The following is a 21,169-nucleotide window of genomic DNA, read 5'->3' as shown; positions in this document are numbered from 1 at the left end:
TATATATATATATATATATATATTTGTGTGTGTATATTTATATATATATATATATATATATATGTGTGTGTGTATATATATATATATATATATATATATATATATATGTGTGTGTGTGTGTATATATATATGTATATATATATGTGTGTGTGTGTGTATATATATATGTATATATATATATATGTATATATTTATATATATGTATGTGTATATATATATATATATATATATATATGTATGTGTATATATATATATATATATATATATATATATATTTATATATATACATACATATATATACGGGTGTGTGTATATTTATATATATATATATATATATATATATATATATATATATGTATGTATGTATATATATGTAAAAAAAAATATATATATATATATATATATATATATATATATATTTATATATATATATATATATATATATATATATATATATTATATATTTACATAAGATATTCATTAGAATTAAATTCAACCCATATATTAAACTGGTCGCAAGTATTAATATTGGAATTACATAGAAGTTTATATTGGACTGCTCTCGTATTCTGTTAATCCATCCATCCATATACCAAGGCACTTCCCCCAGTTTTGGGGGGTAGCCGACACCAACAATGAAACAAAACAAAAAGGGGACCTCTACTCTCTATGTTCCTTCAGCCTAATCAGGGACTCAACCGAGTTCAGCTGGTACTGCTAGGGTGCCACAGCCCAACCTCCCACATTTCCACCACAGATGAAGCTTCATAATGCTGACTCCCCTACTGCTGCTACCTCCGCGGTCATCTAAGGCACCGGAGGAAGCAGCAGGGCCTACTGAAACTGCGTCACAATCGCTCGCCATTCATTCATATTTCTAGCACGCTCTCTTGCCTCTCTCACATCTATCCTCCTATCACCCAGAGCTTTCTTCACACCATCCATCCACCCAAACCTTGGCCTTCCTCTTGTACTTCTCCCATCAACTCTTGCATTCATCACCTTCTTTAGCAGACAACCATTTTCCATTCTCTCAACATGGCCAAACCACCTCAACACATTCATATCCACTCTAGCCGCTAACTCATTTCTTACACCCGTTCTCTCCCTCACCACTTCGTTCCTAACCCTATCTACTCGAGATACACCAGCCATACTCCTTAGACACTTCATCTCAAACACATTCAATTTCTGTCTCTCCATCACTTTCATTCCCCACGACTCCGATCCATACATCACAGTTGGTACAATCACTTTCTCATACAGAACTCTCTTTACATTCATGCCCAACCCTCTATTTTTTTACTACTCCCTTAACTGCCCCCAACACTTTGCAACCTTCATTCACTCTCTGACGTACATCTGCTTCCACTCCACCATTTGCTGCAACAATAGACCCCAAGTACTTAAACTGATCCACCTCCTCAAGTAACTCTCCATTCAACATGACATTCAACCTTGCACCACCTTCCCTTCTCGTACATCTCATAACCTTACTCTTACCCACATTGACTCTCAACTTCCTTCTCTCACACACCCTTCCAAATTCTGTCACTAGTCGGTCAAGCTTCTCTTCTGTGTCTGCTACCAGTACAGTATCATCCGCAAACAACAACTGATTTACCTCCCATTCATGGTCATTCTCGCCTACCAGTTTTAATCCTCGTCCAAGCACTCGAGCATTCACCTCTCTCACCACTCCATCAACATACAAGTTAAACAACCACGGCGACATCACACATCCCTGTCTCAGCCCCACTCTCACCGGAAACCAATCACTCACTTCATTTCCTATTCTAACACATGCTTTACTACCTTTGTATAAACTTTTCACTGCTTGCAACAACCTTCCACCAACTCCATATAGCCTCATCACATTCCACATTGCTTCCCTATCAACTCTATCATATGCTTTCTCCAGATCCATAAACGCAACATACACCTCCTTACCTTTTGCTAAATATTTCTCGCATATCTGCCTAACTGTAAAAATCTGATTCATACAACCCCTACCTCTTCTAAAACCACCCTGTACTTCCAAGATTGCATTCTCTGTTTTATCCTTAATCCTATTAATCAATGCTCTACCATACACTTTTCCAACTACACTCAACAAACTAATACCTCTTGAATTACAACACTCATGCACATCTCCCTTACCCTTATATAGTGGTACAATACATGCACAAACCCAATCTACTGGTACCATTGACAACACAAAACACATATTAAACAATCTCACCAACCATTCAAGCACAGTCACACCCCCTTCCTTCAACATCTCAGCTTTCACACCGTCCATACCAGATGCTTTTCCTACTCTCGTTTCATCTAGTGCTCTCCTCACTTCATCTATTGTTATCTCTCTCTCATTCTCATCTCCCATCACTGGCACCTCAACACCTGGAACAGCAATTATATCTGCCTCCCTATTATCCTCAACATTCAGCAAACTTTCAAAATATTCCGCCCACCTTTTCCCTTCCTCCTCTCCTTTTAACAACATTCCATTTCCATCTTTCACTGTCTCTTCAATTCTTGCGCCAGCCTTCCTTACTCTCTTCACTTCTTTCCAAAACTTCTTCTTATTCTCTTCATATGACTGACCCAATCCCTGACCCCACCTCAAGTCATCTGCCCTCTTTGCCTCACGTACCTTGCGCTTTACTTCCACCTTTTTCTCTCTATATTTTTCATACTTCTCTATACTATTACTCTGCAGCCATTCTTCAAAAGCCCTCTTTTTCTCTTCCACTTTCACCTTCACTCCTTCATTCCACCATTCACTGCCCTTCCTCATGCTGCCTCCAACAACCTTCTTGCCACATACATCACTTGCAATCCCAACAAAATTTTCTTTTACTAACTTCCACTCCTCCTCTAAATTACCAGTTTCTCTTACTCTCACCTCATCATATGCCATTTTCAACCTTTCCTGATATTTACTTTTTACCCCCGGTTTTATTAGCTCTTCAATCCTCACTACCTCCCTTTTACATCCACCTACTCTATTCCCCCACTCTTTTGCTACAACTAATTTTCCTTCCACCAAAAAATGATCAGACATACCGTTAGCCATACCCCTAAACACGTGCACGTCTTTCAATCTTCCAAACATTCTTTTAGTTACCAACACATAATCCATTAATGCCCTTTCTACTACTCTTCCATTTGCCACTCTTACCCATGTATACTTATTTTTATCTTTCTTTTTAAAGAAGCTAGCACTTATTACCATCTCTTGTTCAACACACATGTCTACCAGTCTCTCACCACTCTCATTTTCACCTGGTACGCCATACTTACCAATGACACCTTCTACCTCTCCAGCGCCCACTCTAGCATTTAAGTCACCCATAACAACTACATAATTCCTTCTACCCAGTCCTTCTACACACCTAGTTAAATCATTCCAGAACTCATTCCGCTCTTCTTCACTTTTCTCACTACCTGGCCCATACGCACTGACAAACGCCCAACATTCCCTACCCAACCTAACCCTTACCCACATTAACCTAGATGATATCTCCTTCCATTCCACTATTCTGTTAATGCAAACCTTTAATTTAAAAAGGTTATAGTTTTCGGTGTATTTTTTCTTTCTTGTTAATAAGAATCATCTTTCCAAAATTCGTGGAGAGCATGTCATTTTTGTCTTTCTATATTATTAATATTTTTGTATACTCATTGTGCGTCTGTTTGCCGTTTTAATTGGTTATTGTTTTTTTTTACATGAAAGGATACATCTATTTGCACTAATCAGTTTCGCATAAGGTAGAATTTTGTTTTTGATAAAACTTGATGTTTTTTTATTTCGCTAAATCAAGTTTATTTGAACTGCTGTTAAAAAGTTAAGCTGAGTCAACCATAGAATCACTAGGAATGATTTTAAGAAATTAATGGTCCTCTCTCTGTGTATCAGATATATCACATATTTTACTATACCTACTATTTTTAGTTGATATTCTAATCATATTGATGGTAAACTGTTTTAGTAAACAATTTCCATTATACAGCTCTTTTCTTTTAAATTGAATGTTTCCAGTTTTCCAGAGATTCCATGAAACGTTTATATATTGATCTTAAAAACGTCATCTCTATTCATATTCATCGACTTTTTATATTTTTTATTTTTATTTTGACAGATAGGAAAAAGCTCAAACGAAGCTCTCAGCAATCTTACAGCAGGACTTAAAAACATCAGATATGTTGGTGAGTAAATATGTGTTACAGTTTATAATTGGCTGTACATATTTTTATGAATATTAGTTTAATTTTTTTTCCATATACATTTTTTAAATACTCATATATGTGCATTCAGGTTTTTTATGGCATATGTATAAAAGAATTTTATTTTCCTTTCTGGGTTCATCAATATGCATAGCAATGTAAATTGATGAAATGCATTTTTTGACATAGTGCTTTATTATGTGTAATTTGATTTACGTTAGTCAAATCCTGCAGTATGTATGCATCCACATGTTTCCATTTATGCATTCTTTTATATTGAAATTATATTCTTTATTCTTGGACGACTACAAAAGGTATATGCATTGTATTTCACCTGTTGTACTATACGTACATACACAAACAAAGCACATATGTATATATAAATATATATATATATATATATATATATATATATATATATATATATATATATATATATATATATATATATATATATATTTGTATATATGAATACATGCACACACACACACATATATATATATATATATATATATATATATATATATGTATATATATATATATATATATATATATATATATATATATATTTATATATATATATGTATATATATATGAATATATATATATATATATATATATATATATATATATATATATATATATATATATATATATATTTGTATATATGTATATATATGTATATATATATATTCTTTCTTTTCATTAACAAGTTAATTACATGGATTTGATTTGATCTGTTGTTGAATATTCTCTTCTAAAGCATGTCTGCTTTCTTAGTTGATTAAAGTCTAGCTGTCTTTCTATAGCGCCTAATATGATCGTTTTACATATTACGAAGAGTAAACTTATTGAGTGCTAATTTTTCAGGTCTTTTGTGTCTCCCCTTTTTTGAATTGGTGTAATGATAAAGTTCTTCAAATCTTAGGTATAGAGCATTCTTGCAGTTCTTTTGTGTAAAGTTCGGCGAGTTTTACTACTATGAAATCTCCTACATCTATTATGAAATCAGTTGTTAGGTCATCTTCTGTTGTTTTATCTCTTGCCATACCTTTTAATGCTTTCTTTACTCCTCCTACTGTTACTTTTGATATCAGCTCGGGTGTTTCATTATTTCTATTGGCCAAGTTATTTCTTATATCACTATTGTAGAACATTATACAGAAATCCTTTGCAATTTTGATGACTCCATCTCTTTTGTTGATAATATTTCCATTCTCTTTTTCAAAACACACATCTATTGACGTCCGGTTCCAAGTCTTCTTTTCATCTATTTGATGTTTCTTCCTTTCTTTAGTGTTTCCTCAATTTTGGTCTGATTGTGTTTATGAATGTCTAGGATTTTTCGAATGTTTATTGTTTTGGGCAGTTCTTCTAATTTAATTTCATCTCTCTTGGATTTTATCCTGATTTCCAATCATTTCGTTGTTTGGCTTTTGCTGTTTTATGTTAGTTGTCTTTTAACTTGTTTAAGAACTGTTCCACCTATCTCGTGTGCTGATTTCAATACAAATTTTGTTAAAATATTATCTTTTTCTCTTTACTTCCATTTCATCATGTAGATTGGAACAACTGTTTCGTATTGCTAAACTAAACCTATCAGAGTTTTTATTTTTTTCTTAAAATTAGTTTTTCTCTTTTTTTCTTTAGATCTAGACAAATTTAATTTCTCATATATATATATATATATATATATATATATATATATATATATATATATATATATATATATATATATATATATATATATATATATATATATATATATATATATATTCAGCTGTGACTGGACGTAGCTTAAGTTGAACTTGAATAGATGGGTGTAAGTAGGCCTTTTCTTACCACCATTATTAAATTTGTAAGTAATTTTTTTCTGATAGCAGTTGTTGATGTCCTCCATAATGATTATATGAATATATCTGGTGTTCCTCAGGGTAGTGTGCTAGGTGCATTACCTTCCATACTATGTATGTATGATATGTGGTTTGGCTTAGAAAACGAGCTCGTTGCATATGCAGATAGTGCTACTCTCTTTACCTCAATTCCATCTCCTGAAAGTAGAGCTGGGGTTGCTGAATCCCTTTATATAGATATCGAAGTAAAATTAGGGCATGGGGCAAAGTATGGGGCATAAAGTTGAACCCAAACTTATCTCAAAGTATAATTGAAAATAGGCCAAGGACTGTGGCTCATCAACATTCAGATCTTTGCATTAATCATCATCATCATCACCTACGTCTATTGACGCAAAGGGCCTCGTTTAGATTTCGCATTAATAAAGTCTCTTTAACTATTTGTAACTTATTTGAAATTGGCTGAAACCCAACCACCGGATCCAGAGTATCAAGCATGTAGGACATCCTGCACATCCCTCCATTGGGAAGACGTCCCCCTCGACGACTCCAACGTCAGTACTGGTAGACCGCGACCGTGGATTCCTGCTCCCATGTGCCGACAGGTGTTTGATTTCATTCACGGCCTTTCACATCCTTTGCGCCGTTCTACTGCACAGCTGCTGAAGACGAAGTTCATTTGGCACGGCATTACTAAGGATGCTAAGGATTGGGTCCGTGCCTGTACTTCATGCCAAACTTCCAAAGTACATCGACACACGGATTCAGGAGTGGGCACCTTTCCTCAACCTCAGTGTCATTTCGCTCCATTCACGTTGACGTTGTAGGCCCCCTACCTACATCACAAGGACATCGTTACGTGTTTACTGTCATTGACCGCTCCACTCGTTGGCCCATGGAAACTGCAACACCGCCTCATGTACATCTGCCGTACTTTCAGGATGGATAGCAAGATTTGGTATCCCTGAGCATATTACTTCTGACAGGGGTACCACTTTTATGTCTCAATTGTGGATATCATTAGTGAATCTCCAGGGCATCACCCTACATCAGACAACTGCCTACAACCCCGCTGCCAATGGAATGGCTGAACGTTTTCATCGCACCCTCAAAGCAGCTTTGATGTCTTTCTGTAAGGACTCCAACAGGTTTACTCAGCTTCCCTGGGTCCTCCTTGGACTAAGGACCATTCCTAAAGACGCCCTGGGCGTCTCGGCAGCTGAAATGGTGTATGGCGACCCGTTGGTCGTCCCTGCCGAATTTTTTCCTTCTGCAACCTTTCGGCGATCTCCAGCGCATATGTCACGTCGTGGGAAAATTTACTCAATGCCGCTAGACTTACAAGCCCCCAGCGAAGCATCACATACCGACAGACTTGTACTCTGCAACGCACGTCTTCTCCCGCAACGACACTAGCAAGCCACTACTAATGCCCCCTTACACGGGCCCTTTCCTTGTGATCTGACGCAATCCGAAAGCATTCCTACTAAACATTCGTGGCAAAGAAGACTGGGTCTCCATTGATCGTCTACAACCCGCTTATCTCTTGCCAGATGATCCGCTTACAGTTTGCCTCTCTAGATCAGGGCGCCCTGTTTAACATGTACAGTATGTCATTTTGGGGGGGAGGGGGAGCCATGTACCACCCGTGTGTCACACGATCGTATATAATAACAACATTTTTCTTTTTTGTATATATTATTCTTTGTATCTTCGCTCTCCCCTCGCACTGACAGCAACTTGCATCAACCTGTCTGCCTATTTCTCATTGTTAACTGTTAACAGAACCAGTTGCTGGTTGGACAAGAAATAGCATGTTGTATTTTGTGACCTTGCCGGGACCTAGTGTGTATATATATTCAATGTGTCTAAATAAAATACTTCGTTGCTTTCACACCGCCTTTGAGTCACAACCTACTCTTGGTCCGTCACAGATAATTACATTTATTTTTTATAAAAGCATGAATAAAAACTGGGATCTCAATTTGGTTTTATATAAGTCTTCTTATTTTGCACAGTATACAGCAAAACTCGTGATACCTGAATTCAGTGATTTTGTTCGAAAATCACTAACTGGCAATTTTACATTGTTCAGATTTCTAATGAGCCTCCGTTGCAGCGGCGGGACGAAACATTTTGAAACTTCCCTCAATAAAAGATACAGTTCATTAAGTATGAATTTAAAGTATTAACAGTGCATTGTTTATCAAAATATCAGTTAGATCATCATGGAAAAAAATTAAAACAATCTTTTATTGTGGTAAAATTTAAATAAACCTAAATAATTAATGAATCTGACTTTTTAGCCACCATAGTAATGTATTTAACGTAAACAGCATATCGGAGTTGTAATCGTGGGGGGACTCTAACCAAAGTCAAGACATCAACCGGCAGTGCAGTGTTACTATAACATTAGGTGAGGGTATTTTATCAGATTTTAGAAAAAAATAGACATAACCAGTCGACGAAACAACTGTGTATTTACGGCTAAAACGATACAATGAAGGAGAAAGAGTGAAAAGTCATCCTAGGAGGTGGGAGACCCCACTGCACAAACCCACAAGGTAACGAAGAGTTACTTTATAACCAAGCATTCATTTCATTATCATTTTCCGTTCTCACTAGTAGTCAAACCATCATAAGCCAATGCTTAAAGTCTGTGGGTGAGGGAAATATTTGTAATAGATTGTTTGGCATTCCCAGAAGAACTAAGTAACTAGTTCTAGAGTTACATACTAAATATTAATCACCTTTCTCTCTCTCTCTCTCTCTCTCTCTCTCTCTCTCTCTCTCTCTCTCTCTCTCTCTCTCTCTCTCTCTCTCTCTCTCTCTCTGTATATAAACAAGGAAATAAATAAACGATATAGGAAGTAATGAAAAATTAAAATGAAATATTTTAAAAAACATTAACAATATTGAAACAGATAATTCATATGTAACTATAAAAAGAGTTATGTCAGCCTGTTCAACATAAAAACATTTGCTGCAGCTTTGAACTTTTGAAGTTTTACTGAGTCAACTACCTGATTAGGAAGATCATTCCACAACTTGGTCACAGCTGGGATAAAACTAAGAATACTGTGTAGTACTGAGCCTCATGATGGATAAGGCCTGACTATTAGAATTATCTGCATGCCTAGTATTACGAACAGGATGGAACTGTCCAGGAAGATATGAATGTAAAAGATGGTCAGGATTTCAGGATTTTGAAAAATGTTATGCAACATGCATAATGAATTAATTGAACGACGGTGCCAAAGATTAATATCTAGACCAGGAATAAGAAATGTAATAGATCGCAAGTTTCTGTCCAACAAATTAAGATGAGAATCCGCAGCTGAAGACCAGACAGGAGAACAATACTCGAAACAAGGTAGAATGAAAGAATTAAAACACTTCATCAGAATAGATTGATCACAGAAAATCTTAAAAGACTTTCTCAGTAAGCCAATCTTTTGTACAATTGAAGAAGACACAGACCTAATGTGTTTCTCAAAAGTAAATTTGCTGTCGAGAATCACACCTAAAATTTTAAGTCATACAGAGTTAATGAAACATTATCAATACTGAGTTCCGGATGTTGAGGAGCCACTGTCCTTGACCCATTTGCAATCATACTTTGAGTTTTGTTAGGATACAACTCTTCATTCCCCATAATTTGCAACATACACTAATTTTAGCTAGATCTCTGTTAAAGGGATTCAGCAACCCCCAGATCTACTTTCAGGTGATGGAATTGATGCAAAGAGAGTAGCATCATCTGCATATGCAACAAGCTGGTTTTCTAGGCCAAACAACATGTCATGTGTATATAGTACGAAAAGTAATGGGCCAAGAACACTACTCTGTGGAACACCAGATATCACATTTCTATACTCACTATGGTGACCATCAACAACTTTTTGAGATCTTTTACTTAAAAATTCAATAATAATGCTCAGAAACGACCTACCCACTCCCAACTGTATGAGTTCGAAAACAAGGGCCCATGATTAACATGGTCAAAGGCAGCACTAAAATCAAGGCCAATAATATGAACTTCCTGACCATAATCATGGGATTTCTGTACAGCATTGGAGATTGTGTGAAGGGCATCACATGCTCCAAGGCCTTTATAAAAATCAAATTGCAAACTAGGGAACGGATGATTACCTTCAGCAAACCTATGAAGACGTTTTGCCAAAAGACGTTCAAACACTTTAGATGATATGGGAGCTATGGAAGTTAGGCGGTAATCAGTGTCTTGAGCTACCACAAACACATTTACATAGTGGAGTAACATTACCGATTCTCCAACAAGCGCTTAAAGCTCCTCTTCATGCTAACTTCCTTAAAATAACAGGTAACTTTGGAGCTAAGAATTTCGGTCTACACCTCCATAAACATCTGTATATGTATATTGTAATAAATTAAATAATATTTCAACAGGTTTCACATTCATTACTTAGTTTTCCCATAGAATATTATAACAAGAAAATAATGACGTATTTTAAAAGACGAAATTGTCTATTTTAATTGTGTCACTGGAATTTGTGTTTTATTTTTTACATGATCCTATGTAGACCTATTTCAGAGAATTATGCGTATCTGTTTTATCCAATTATAGTGGTCTACCTTTGTATTATCTATTTCTTGGTTTATTAATGTCTAGTAAGTTTCATCTCTTGAGATTTACTTAGGATTTCGTTAGACCCAACTTATGAAGGTTTAAACGACTCGGTTTGCCTCTTCTCGCCTTACCCTTGGGCGACTTAAACTTTGCGCTTCTTGATTATACAATTCTTATTAAGCTTATAGGCCTGGGAAGAAAATTAGGACGAAAGTATGCTACACCCAGTCTATTCTCAAATCCTACATTATGGCCTGATAGACACCCTTTATAAGCTACAATATTTGATGCAAATTTATATTTCTGCTATATGACGTATAGCGTAGCCCATATTATGTCATAAAGCCAATAGCATAGGCCTAGACTACAGAGCCATATTATTATTATTATTGTTATTATTATTATTATTATTGTTGTTGTTGTTGTTGTTGTAGTTGTTTTTGTTCAAGATACGTTGTTATTGTCTTTATGAAGAATCTGCACACAATAGCTGTGGGTGAATATGTCTGAATATGTCTTCCGTTTGTAAAGTAAAAATAAAATTATAGGTAGGTAGAATTAATTATATTTCTAATAACGAAGATTACTAAACCATCTAGCTTATTTACTTGTTTATTTATCATTATTTTTAAGCTGAAGAAACCCCTCGATAGACTATACCTATATAGGTAGCGTTGATTATAACCTAAGCTATGATTATACTAAGTTATTTTAGGTTTCGAAATCACGATCTTAACATTTGGTTTATCCACGAAACGATATAAGCAAAAATAATTAATAACTTTGAATTCACACCTCAAATGCATTAATGGCTATCATTAGACTGCAGAGCTTTGCTTAAAATTTTTTCCATCTTGACGCCCTCTTTCTCAGTTTCCTTCTATGCAGACAGTTCCAAGACTACTCTCGTGGAGTCATGGTGACATAGGGATTCATGCAGCATGCTACAGTAACATATTTGCTTTTTTGTTCGAAAACATAATTTTAACATGAAATGTTTGTTCATCGATCTAATAATTTTCAGTGATAAAAATAAACTTAACAAGTGACCAAGGTTTCCTTATCCAAATACATGCTTACAAAGTAAAATATTAGATTTAATAAATACTAAGTGGCAACTCAAGAACACCTCTTGTCCAATGCAAAAATAAAAAAAAAGTATCACCAGTTTTGCTGCATACTGTACTTTACAATGCATTTCCTTTTTGTATGATAAGAATAACGCAAACATTATGTTTTGTGACGTGTGGACCCTTCACGAAGCATGACAGCTTTGAAAATGGATGGCGAATGCAATCACACCCAAAGGTCTTGCAGCTTAGCATAAGCAGGAAACTATGAGACACGGAAATCGTGTACACAAAAATATCGTCTGGGCAGACCCTTGCATGCAACAAGATATGTTGCGGAAGAGAGAGAGAGAGAGAGAGAGAGAGAGAGAGAGAGAGAGAGAGAGAGAGAGAGAGAGAGAGAGAGAGAGAGCGGCGTCACCTGAAAGAAATCTCAGCAGGATTTTATTTTATTTATTTATTTATTTATTTTGCAGTGGACAGGTGGTGTTGCTCCATTATGTATTTACCGTTCGTAGAAAAATTTAAGCGCAATCAATACAATTTATAGCTACTTACAAGGTTTATTTCAAGCTGAAGATGCCTTGGGACTTATGCCCCTATTTGCCTTTTCCAAAATAGAATCTTTAGTTTGGCGATGATTATCCAATCACCCCTGTCGTCTTTTATTTGTGTTTGTTTTTGAGCAACTTTACACAAAAACTACTGTACCGATTTTGACCAAACTTGGTAGTGACGTTGGGTAATGCCCAAGGATGAATCTGTAACATTTTGTATTAAGAACATCAAAGTACAAGTACGCAGCAGTGCTTTGAAAATAATCGCTGTGTAAGTAAATGGCGAATATTTTGTAAGTTCATTTTTTTTTTAACAGCATTACACAAAAATTACTGAACCAATTTCCACGAAACTTGGTGGACATGTTGGGTATAACCCAAGGACCAATTTATTCGGTTTTGAAGATTATACATCAAAGAACAAGTACGCAATGGAGTTTAAGAGCAAAATAAGTCTTGCTGTTTAGCGAGTGCTCCTCTAGTAAGTTATACAATGCGATTTTTAACCGGTCATATATTAAAGTTTACTGCCTTGTTTGTTATAGGGATAGACAAACCGTTTTAGTTGCCTCTTTTCACGGGAGACTATTTTTTAAGTTAAGGGATTGAATAGTCTGTTACGTGGAGGATGATTATTATTTATGGTAATTTAAATCAGTATGTAACTTGAATATATGTAAGGACAATTTTAATTCTAATTTCTCCTGTTTTAATTATTTTTTAGCTGTGATTGCAAGTTATTAGATTAATTTTAATGTGCAACTCTAAATCTCGGTTCTAAATCGAGAAATAAATCTTGATCAAATGGTTCATGCACATCTGTTTCAAGTTTCGAAATTCTTCTCCTTATTCTGTATCATTAATTACAGTATTCCATTCAGTAAGGGATGAAGTACTCTGTTATCTAGATATTCTTATATTGTATTCATGTATATTTCTAGTACTTCACTTTACACCCAAGATTTATGTCGGTAGTGTTGCATTTTTATTGAATTTATATGTATCTCCTCATATTCTTCATATATCTTGAAGATTAGTCTTCCATATTCTTCACTTCCGGTGCGTGTGGAATTTCACGCCTCTCTGTATTCTTGGATTCGTTTGTCGTCCTTTGGCTTTCATTGACCAGCTCTGTAATATATATTATCATCATCATCATCAGCCGTTACTAGTCCACAGTAGAACAAAAGCTTCTTTTTCTGCCAGTCCACGCACGCAAACTTCCTTAGTTCATCGATCCATCGTCTTCTCTTCCATCCTCTGCTTCTTTTACAATCTCTAGGGACCTATTCTGTTATTCCTAATGCTCAACTATTGCCTGTCATTCTCATTATATATATGTATATATACATATATATATGTGTATATATATATATATATATATATATATATATATATATAAATGTATATATATATATATATATATATATAAATGTATATATATATATATATATATATATATATAAATGTATATATATATATATATATATATATATATATAAATGTATATATATATATATATATATATATATATATATATATATATAAATGTATATATATATATATATATATATATATATATATATATATATATATATATATATATATCCTGCTCATATCCATTTCGTTTTCTTACAAGTTGTTATAATATTGTCTATTTTAGTTTGCGCTCGTATCCACGTTGCACTTTTTGTCTCTTAGTGTTATTCCCATATATATATATATATATATATATATATATATATATATATATATATATATATATATATATATATATATATATATCTGCGTTTGTGTGTGCGCGCGCGTGTATGTGCGTGTGTGTGTGTGCGTGCGTGCGTGTGTGTAACTGACACAAACAAGCCATAACACTTCAGATGCATTCCGTCAAAATCCTCTCATCTTGTAACTCACCTAAGCCTGGAATTAACACTGTAGTGAGATGTAACCAAAGTTTATATAAGATATGGGCGTCACAACCATTTCCCAGAATGCGTGTGTTTAATACATGTATTTTACACAGATCATTGATATTTGATTTTATTAATGTTAAAAAGACAACTTATTTCCTGGAATGAAAATATGTTGTCAGTACCTAAGGAAAGTGTGAACAGTTATAAAACATTAGTTTATTTTCTGAAATGACGATTAGTTATCAAATTTGGAGAGAGTTTACAAACGATATTTATACCGTATTCATCTTGCTTTATATAGGAGAATTTTATGATGAATAACGGACGTGAATTTCATTTAGGTGTGTTTATCTTTACAGACATTTTTTACTGTAGTTGCTGGCGTGAATATATGTACTTTTTATATCCCCATCCCCTTTTCCTTTACTTATATGATCTACATGATGCGTTCTCCATTTATCAAGAAAGTTATAAGAAAATATAAATTTATTCATCGATATTATTATTTATTGATCTTTTTTATGGTACAGTTGCACAGGAATTCCTGGCACACCTCTCTCTGAGCTCTGAGGCAGTACACCTTATCAGACCCTTACTTCACTGGGAGGTCCTGTGTGTAGCCCTGCCCATCACCTCTGGTTATTCGCCGCGCAGTAACAGTGTGACAAGGTGCAATTAATTAGAGTGAGGTGTGCTTGAAATTTCTGTATGTGATTCTACCTGTTAGGCGTTTCTTAGAAAGTATAAATGGATCCAGGCGAGATTGAATAGTAAGGGCAACCAATTTCCACCATATAAATCTGTGAAATGGTTAATATACCAAAAAGTGGATATCATTTCAACAGGTATAAAATAGAGAAGACCTGAATTTTTATTTTTATGCAATTTCAGAATGAGACGAGTTGGAAATTAGCTTCTGCCTTCTAGTCTTAATGGTACTAGTAGAAAAAAATGAGAAAGAGGACTAATTTTTTTTTTCCATTTTTACTCAATAAAAATTGAAAATGTATTCGTTTATTTTAAATGAAGATATATGGATTTTAATGTGGTTACACACACATAGGTATATGTATATATATATATATATGTATATATATATATATATATATATATATATATATATATATATATATATATATATATATATATATATATAACCGATGCAATCATCTTAGACACGAACATATAACTATATGTTGTAGGTCACATAAGGAAAATTAAAAAAAATGCGTATAGATGTAGAAATGCTTTACAGTTTCATAATTAACGTTCTAAGAAGAGAACCATTAAAGGACGAATCTATAGAGCATTTCTACCTATTAACATCTTAATTTACCTTCGATAAATTTTGGTGGAATAAAGTTTTAATGCAAAATACCGAAGAGTAACTATATATATATATATATATATATATATATATATATATATATATATATGTATGTATATATATAAATATATATATATATATGTATATATATATATATATATATATATATATATATATATATATATATATATATATATTAATATTATTACGGCTGAAGTATTACATAACCTCCCAAGCTCCAAACCCACCTGTTTATATGACATAAATCTGTTACACTTGAAAAATAATACCCGAGCTCTGAGAATATTACGCAACTCTCAGACGGCAATATATATAAACACTGAATATCCAAAGGTCTCTTAGTCTACTCTCAAAACAGAACTCTGTGATTATTTAGTATGAACTATTCAAAAACAACCTCTTACTTTGGTTCTTAGTCAGGGATTACCAGCAAGCCCTATTAGGAAACATTGGTGATTGAAATAACACACACTTTACAAAAAAGCTACAACATTAATACAAAAAGAATTATCACCAAAATTAAATTACTCAATATTAAATCTGAACAAAACCTTAAACTATGACAAAGTAAAGACTCTTAAGAAAAAAAATTACACAATCGATTGTTTCACTGGAAATTAATTTATAAAATATTTAACTATAATAATCAATGAAAATAGTTAACACTTTAACACTCTGGTGATTAAACACTAAATGAAATTTACATAAATGTAACTGTTATACTTACATCTTGTGGTTCACGCGAGGTTACCGAACAGGTAAGCAAAAAAAAAAATAAATAAATACACTTCACTGTTTAACCTAAATCTCACAGGGCCAGTTACAAACATCTATGAGAAAAATACTTATATTAACTCAACACACTTGAAATAACATTCAATGGATTCATCATTATTTGAACACATTATACATAATGTATGTTGGTTAGAGATCATTAATCACGTTTGACAGTAAAACACTATTCATACTTGAGAGGACACACACTTGGCAGGAGAGAGGGTGAATTTGGTTCTTTCAAAGGGACAGACTGGATCTCTTCTGCTGGTTACACATTTTTTGGGGTGTATATATATATATATATATATATATATATATATATATATATATATATATATATATATATATATATATATATATTGACTTATTACTTCAAGATAATTCTAGTAGATGATTCTCGTAGCTTCGAGGCATGCTCTAGCCCTGTAAGGTTGCCAATGTAGTAAATTGAACAGGGGAACAAACCTTGCTTGCAAGGCAACCCTCTCTCAGCTAACTCCTCCCACCTCCCTCCTCTAAACAATAAAAAAAAAACAAGTATATAAGTATATTTTGAGAAGTTTCATGCATCTTCTAAGCAAGTGGAAACTTAAGAAGTGGCGTAATACCTCGTGCTCATACCTCGTATGGGTCATACAGCATACCTAAACGATATTACATAAGACTTCGTAACAAAATACATGAAATTAAAAGTTAATCCTTATAAATAGCGTAAATTTACATATGCTGAATTGAATGAAAAGTACAATTAAATGAATGACGAAAGTCATATAATTTACACATATTACTTAAACCTACATGAGCGGAACTTGCCTTACGAGCTGATTATACAAATGAAATACATGAATAAAATATTTACTTCTATACAAGACCACCGTCATAAGAATACATATATATATATATATATATATATATATATATATATATGTATATATATACACACATACATATTTACACATTTGCTCTACATTAGAATATATATATATATATATATATATATATATATATATATATGTATATGTATATATATTTACACATTTGCTCTACTTCATTCTGTATTCAAACTTTGTTCGACCAAATATCAATAATTATCACACAACGGCTTATCACTCAGACTGTCATCATATCATACGTAGCCTACTTTAGGAAAAAAGTATACCTACATATCGGGCCCGTGTCAAACATAATTATTATTATTATTATTATTATTATTATTATTATTATTATTATTATTATTATTATTATTATTAATTGCTTAGCTACAGCCGTAGTTGGAAAAGCAGAATGCTATAAGCCCTGGGGCTCCAATAGGGAAATTAGCCCAGTAAGGAAAGGAAACAAGGAAAAATTAAATATTTTCTCTTTTCTAAAATAAACATCTATATAAACTATAAAAATTTTAACAAAGTAAGAGGAAAAGAAATAAGATAGAATATTGTGCCAGAGTGTACCCTTAAGCAAGAGAGAACTCTAACCCAAGACAGTGGAAGACCATGGTACAGAGGCTATGGTACTACCCAAGAGTAGAGAACAATGGTATGATTTTGAAGTGTCCTCCTAGAAGAGCTGCTTACTATAGCTAAAGTGTCCCTTCTACCCTTACCAAGAATTTAAAGTGGCCACTAAACAATTATAGTGTAGTAACCCCTTGGGTGAAGAAAAGTTGTTTGGTAATCTCACTGCTGTCAGGTGTACGAGGATAGAGGAGAATATTTAAAGAATAGGCCAGACTATTCGGTGTGTGTAGAGAAAGGGAAAATGAACCGTAATCAGAGAGAAGATCAATGTATTACTGTCTAGCCAGTCAAAGGACCCACAGGAGAAGGTAAAAGTAAGGTTTTACGTTAAATGGGAAGTACCTTTGTAAACGTGTTTGTGAGAAAAAAAAAATCAACCGTTTTCTATTTTTAGCTGCTTAAATGCGTGTTCTCTTTTTGGTGTTTCGTTTGATCGTGAATTCTTCTTCTGATGTTTATTCCATTTTTCTTATGATTTTAGCAGACACCAATACGGTAACTGAGAGAGAGAGAGAGAGAGAGAGAGAGAGAGAGAGAGAGAGAGAGAGAGAGAGAGAGAGAGAGAGAGAGAGAGAGAGAGTTGAAGGTGTTTAAAGTGTATTCTCTTAAAATCTATTCCAGTTTTTCCCCCTTAACTATATACTTAGTTTGCCCAACTTGACTACGACTAGCTACAAAATTTCCCTTTTTAAGCTAATTGGCAGATGAAATATGCGTATAATAAATCTCAATGTAATTATCTCTTTTCTCATATACCTATAAGTTTCATAAAAGAAATAAATTAAATGAATGAGTATACAGATAAATAAATGATTGCAGTTAATGGTCAAAGAATTAATATATCACATAATACTAAGATTATCTCTCTCTCTCTCTCTCTCTCTTTCTCTCTCTCTCTCTCTCTCTCTCTCTCTCTCTCTCTCTCTCTCTCTCGTATGAATTGTATATTTTCTTTTGTGTATATATACTGTATACACACACACCAGGGCACCAGCCGCCCGTTGAGATACTACTGCTAGATAGTTTTGGGGTTCTTTCACTGGCCAGACAGTACTACATTGGATCCTTCTCTCTGGTTACGTTTCTTTTCCTTTGCCTACACATACAGCGAATAGTCTGGCCTATTCTTTAAAGATTCTCCTCTGTTTTCATACACCTGACAACACTGAGATTACCAAACAATTCTTCTTCACCCAAGGGGTTAATTACTGCACTGCAATTGCCCAGTAGCTACTTTCCTCTTGGTAAGGGTAGAAGAGACTCTTTAGCTATGGTAAACACCTCTTCTAGGAGAAGGACACTCCAAAATCAAACCATTGTTCTTTAGTCTTGGGTAGTGCGATAGCCTCTGTACCATGGTCTTCTACTGTCTTGGGTTAGAGTTCTCTTGCTTGTGGGTACACTCGGGCACATTATGGTATCTAATTTCTCTTCCTCTTGTTTTGTTAAAGTATTTATACCTTACATAGGAATTATTTATTTTAATGTGGTTACTGTCCTTAAAATATTTTATTTTTCCTGTTTTCCTTTCCTCATTGGGCTATTTTCCCTGTTGGGGCCCCTCGGCTCATATCATTCTGCTTTTCCAACTAGGGTTGTAGCTCAGCAATTAATAATAATAGTGATATATATATATATATATATATATATATATATATATACTGTATATATATATATATATATATATATATATATATGTATGTATATATATATACTGTATATATATATATATATATATATATATATATATATATATATATATATATGTGTGTGTGTGTGTGTGTGTGTGTGTGTTAATAATAGCCTTGTACCTAAATGAAACCTCAGTTCATGTAATAGACAAATATTATTGAAAATATCCCATTCATATGATAGGCCTATATGGGTATGAATATCAAATCCTTTTCATAGAGCTACAATAATATACTGTACCGTCATTTCTTACAATAGGTGTATAAAATTAAAACATTTAAATACAAGGGTTTTTTTTTCACTCTAATCTGCCTTAAAATTTCCCTGGCTGAAACATTGGTGTCGTGTAAATATACAATCGAGAACAAGTTATTCATCTTGATAAAGCTGACAGTCGACTGGTTATGTTAGATATTAATTTTCATGTGACTTCATGACAAACAGTGTAACTCGAATACGGTAGACATATTCCTTTTTTTTTTTTATCGGAACAAATATTTTTTAGATATCGATGATAGTATATAAGTAAGTCTCAAAGACAAGTATTTTGATGTAATTGTATGAGTAAATATCCAGTTATTAGGATTTTGAAATTCAGTGTGTTCCCTATTTCGATTATATATTTCCACCTATTGAACGTTTTGGGTTTCATAATGTTCTGTTTAAGTTTATTCATTTATGCAAATTTTTGTGGTTATTGTGATAGCAAATTTTGATTTTCGTGTAATTTTGAAATATGAAAAATATCTGTGGTAAACGAAATAGAGCGAATAGTATGCCACAACTTTCCCCAACGCTTGTCCCCTATTCGTAAAAGATTGAGAAATAAAGGCAACTTTGGGCGTTCTCGTTAAATGCTGGCACCAAAATAGTCAGAATATAGATTGTGTATTCTACTGTGTGTGTGTGTGTGTGTGTGTACTCTTCCGAGCCCGTGCTGTTAATCATTTGCTAACTTGCATAGCCGTACCATAATATATTTCCTTATATATATGGATGTACATACGCAGAGATTTAGAGAGAAAAGAGGAAAATGAAAAAAGTTGGCAAAGATGGGTTCGAATGCATTGATTTTATTACTTGCCGTTTTACTGGATGGATTAAGGGCTTCTGGACTGAAATAAATTACTTGGAATAAAATGAGACCGATGGAACAAATTCTAAACCATTCGTATGCGTTGTGGGTTTTACCAGGATTAATGTTGATATTTGTGATAAATTCAGAGGGAGGTTTTGCTAAATACCTTTTTTTTAAATTTTTTTTTTTTCAATGTGAAATATTTTGCTCCGCTTCAGATCTGTATGTTAGGTTCTAATTATGGATTTTTTTTACTTGTTAACTGCAGTGGCTGTGTATAATGTATAAGTCCAGGTAATTTGTAATTGTTAATTTAGTGCTAACAGGAAATTACAATCAGTCATTGGATTGTGGCTTTGATATTCATTTTTATTTATATTGCCTTAATTGATGCTTTGATAATAAATTTCTCCCAGAGTATGTCTATTTATCTTACCGTTTGCATAGATATCCGGTAACTTATTCAGCCGAATATTTAAACAATTACCCATTTATTAGATTTCGTTTCAGTACTTCTTTTTGGAA

The 21,169-nt window shown here is 33.6% G+C and overlaps 1 protein-coding gene across 2 annotated transcripts in view; it reads left to right on the top strand.

The window, feature by feature from the left end:
- Nucleotides 1-21,169, top strand: part of LOC137614694 (carbonic anhydrase-related protein 10-like) — a 780,810-nt gene that overhangs the window by 734,832 nt on the left and 24,809 nt on the right. For both annotated transcript variants that reach the window (XM_068344379.1, XM_068344378.1), the window contains exon 6: nt 4,146-4,212. In XM_068344379.1, coding sequence (XP_068200480.1) covers nt 4,146-4,212 — 67 coding nt within the window. The remainder of the gene's footprint in view (nt 1-4,145; nt 4,213-21,169) is intronic.

Source organism: Palaemon carinicauda, chromosome 21, assembly GCF_036898095.1.
Source record: "Palaemon carinicauda isolate YSFRI2023 chromosome 21, ASM3689809v2, whole genome shotgun sequence".
Taxonomy (NCBI): domain Eukaryota; kingdom Metazoa; phylum Arthropoda; class Malacostraca; order Decapoda; family Palaemonidae; genus Palaemon; species Palaemon carinicauda.
The sequence above is the reverse complement of the archived record's forward strand: the minus strand, read 5'-3'. Positions and strand labels throughout refer to the sequence as shown.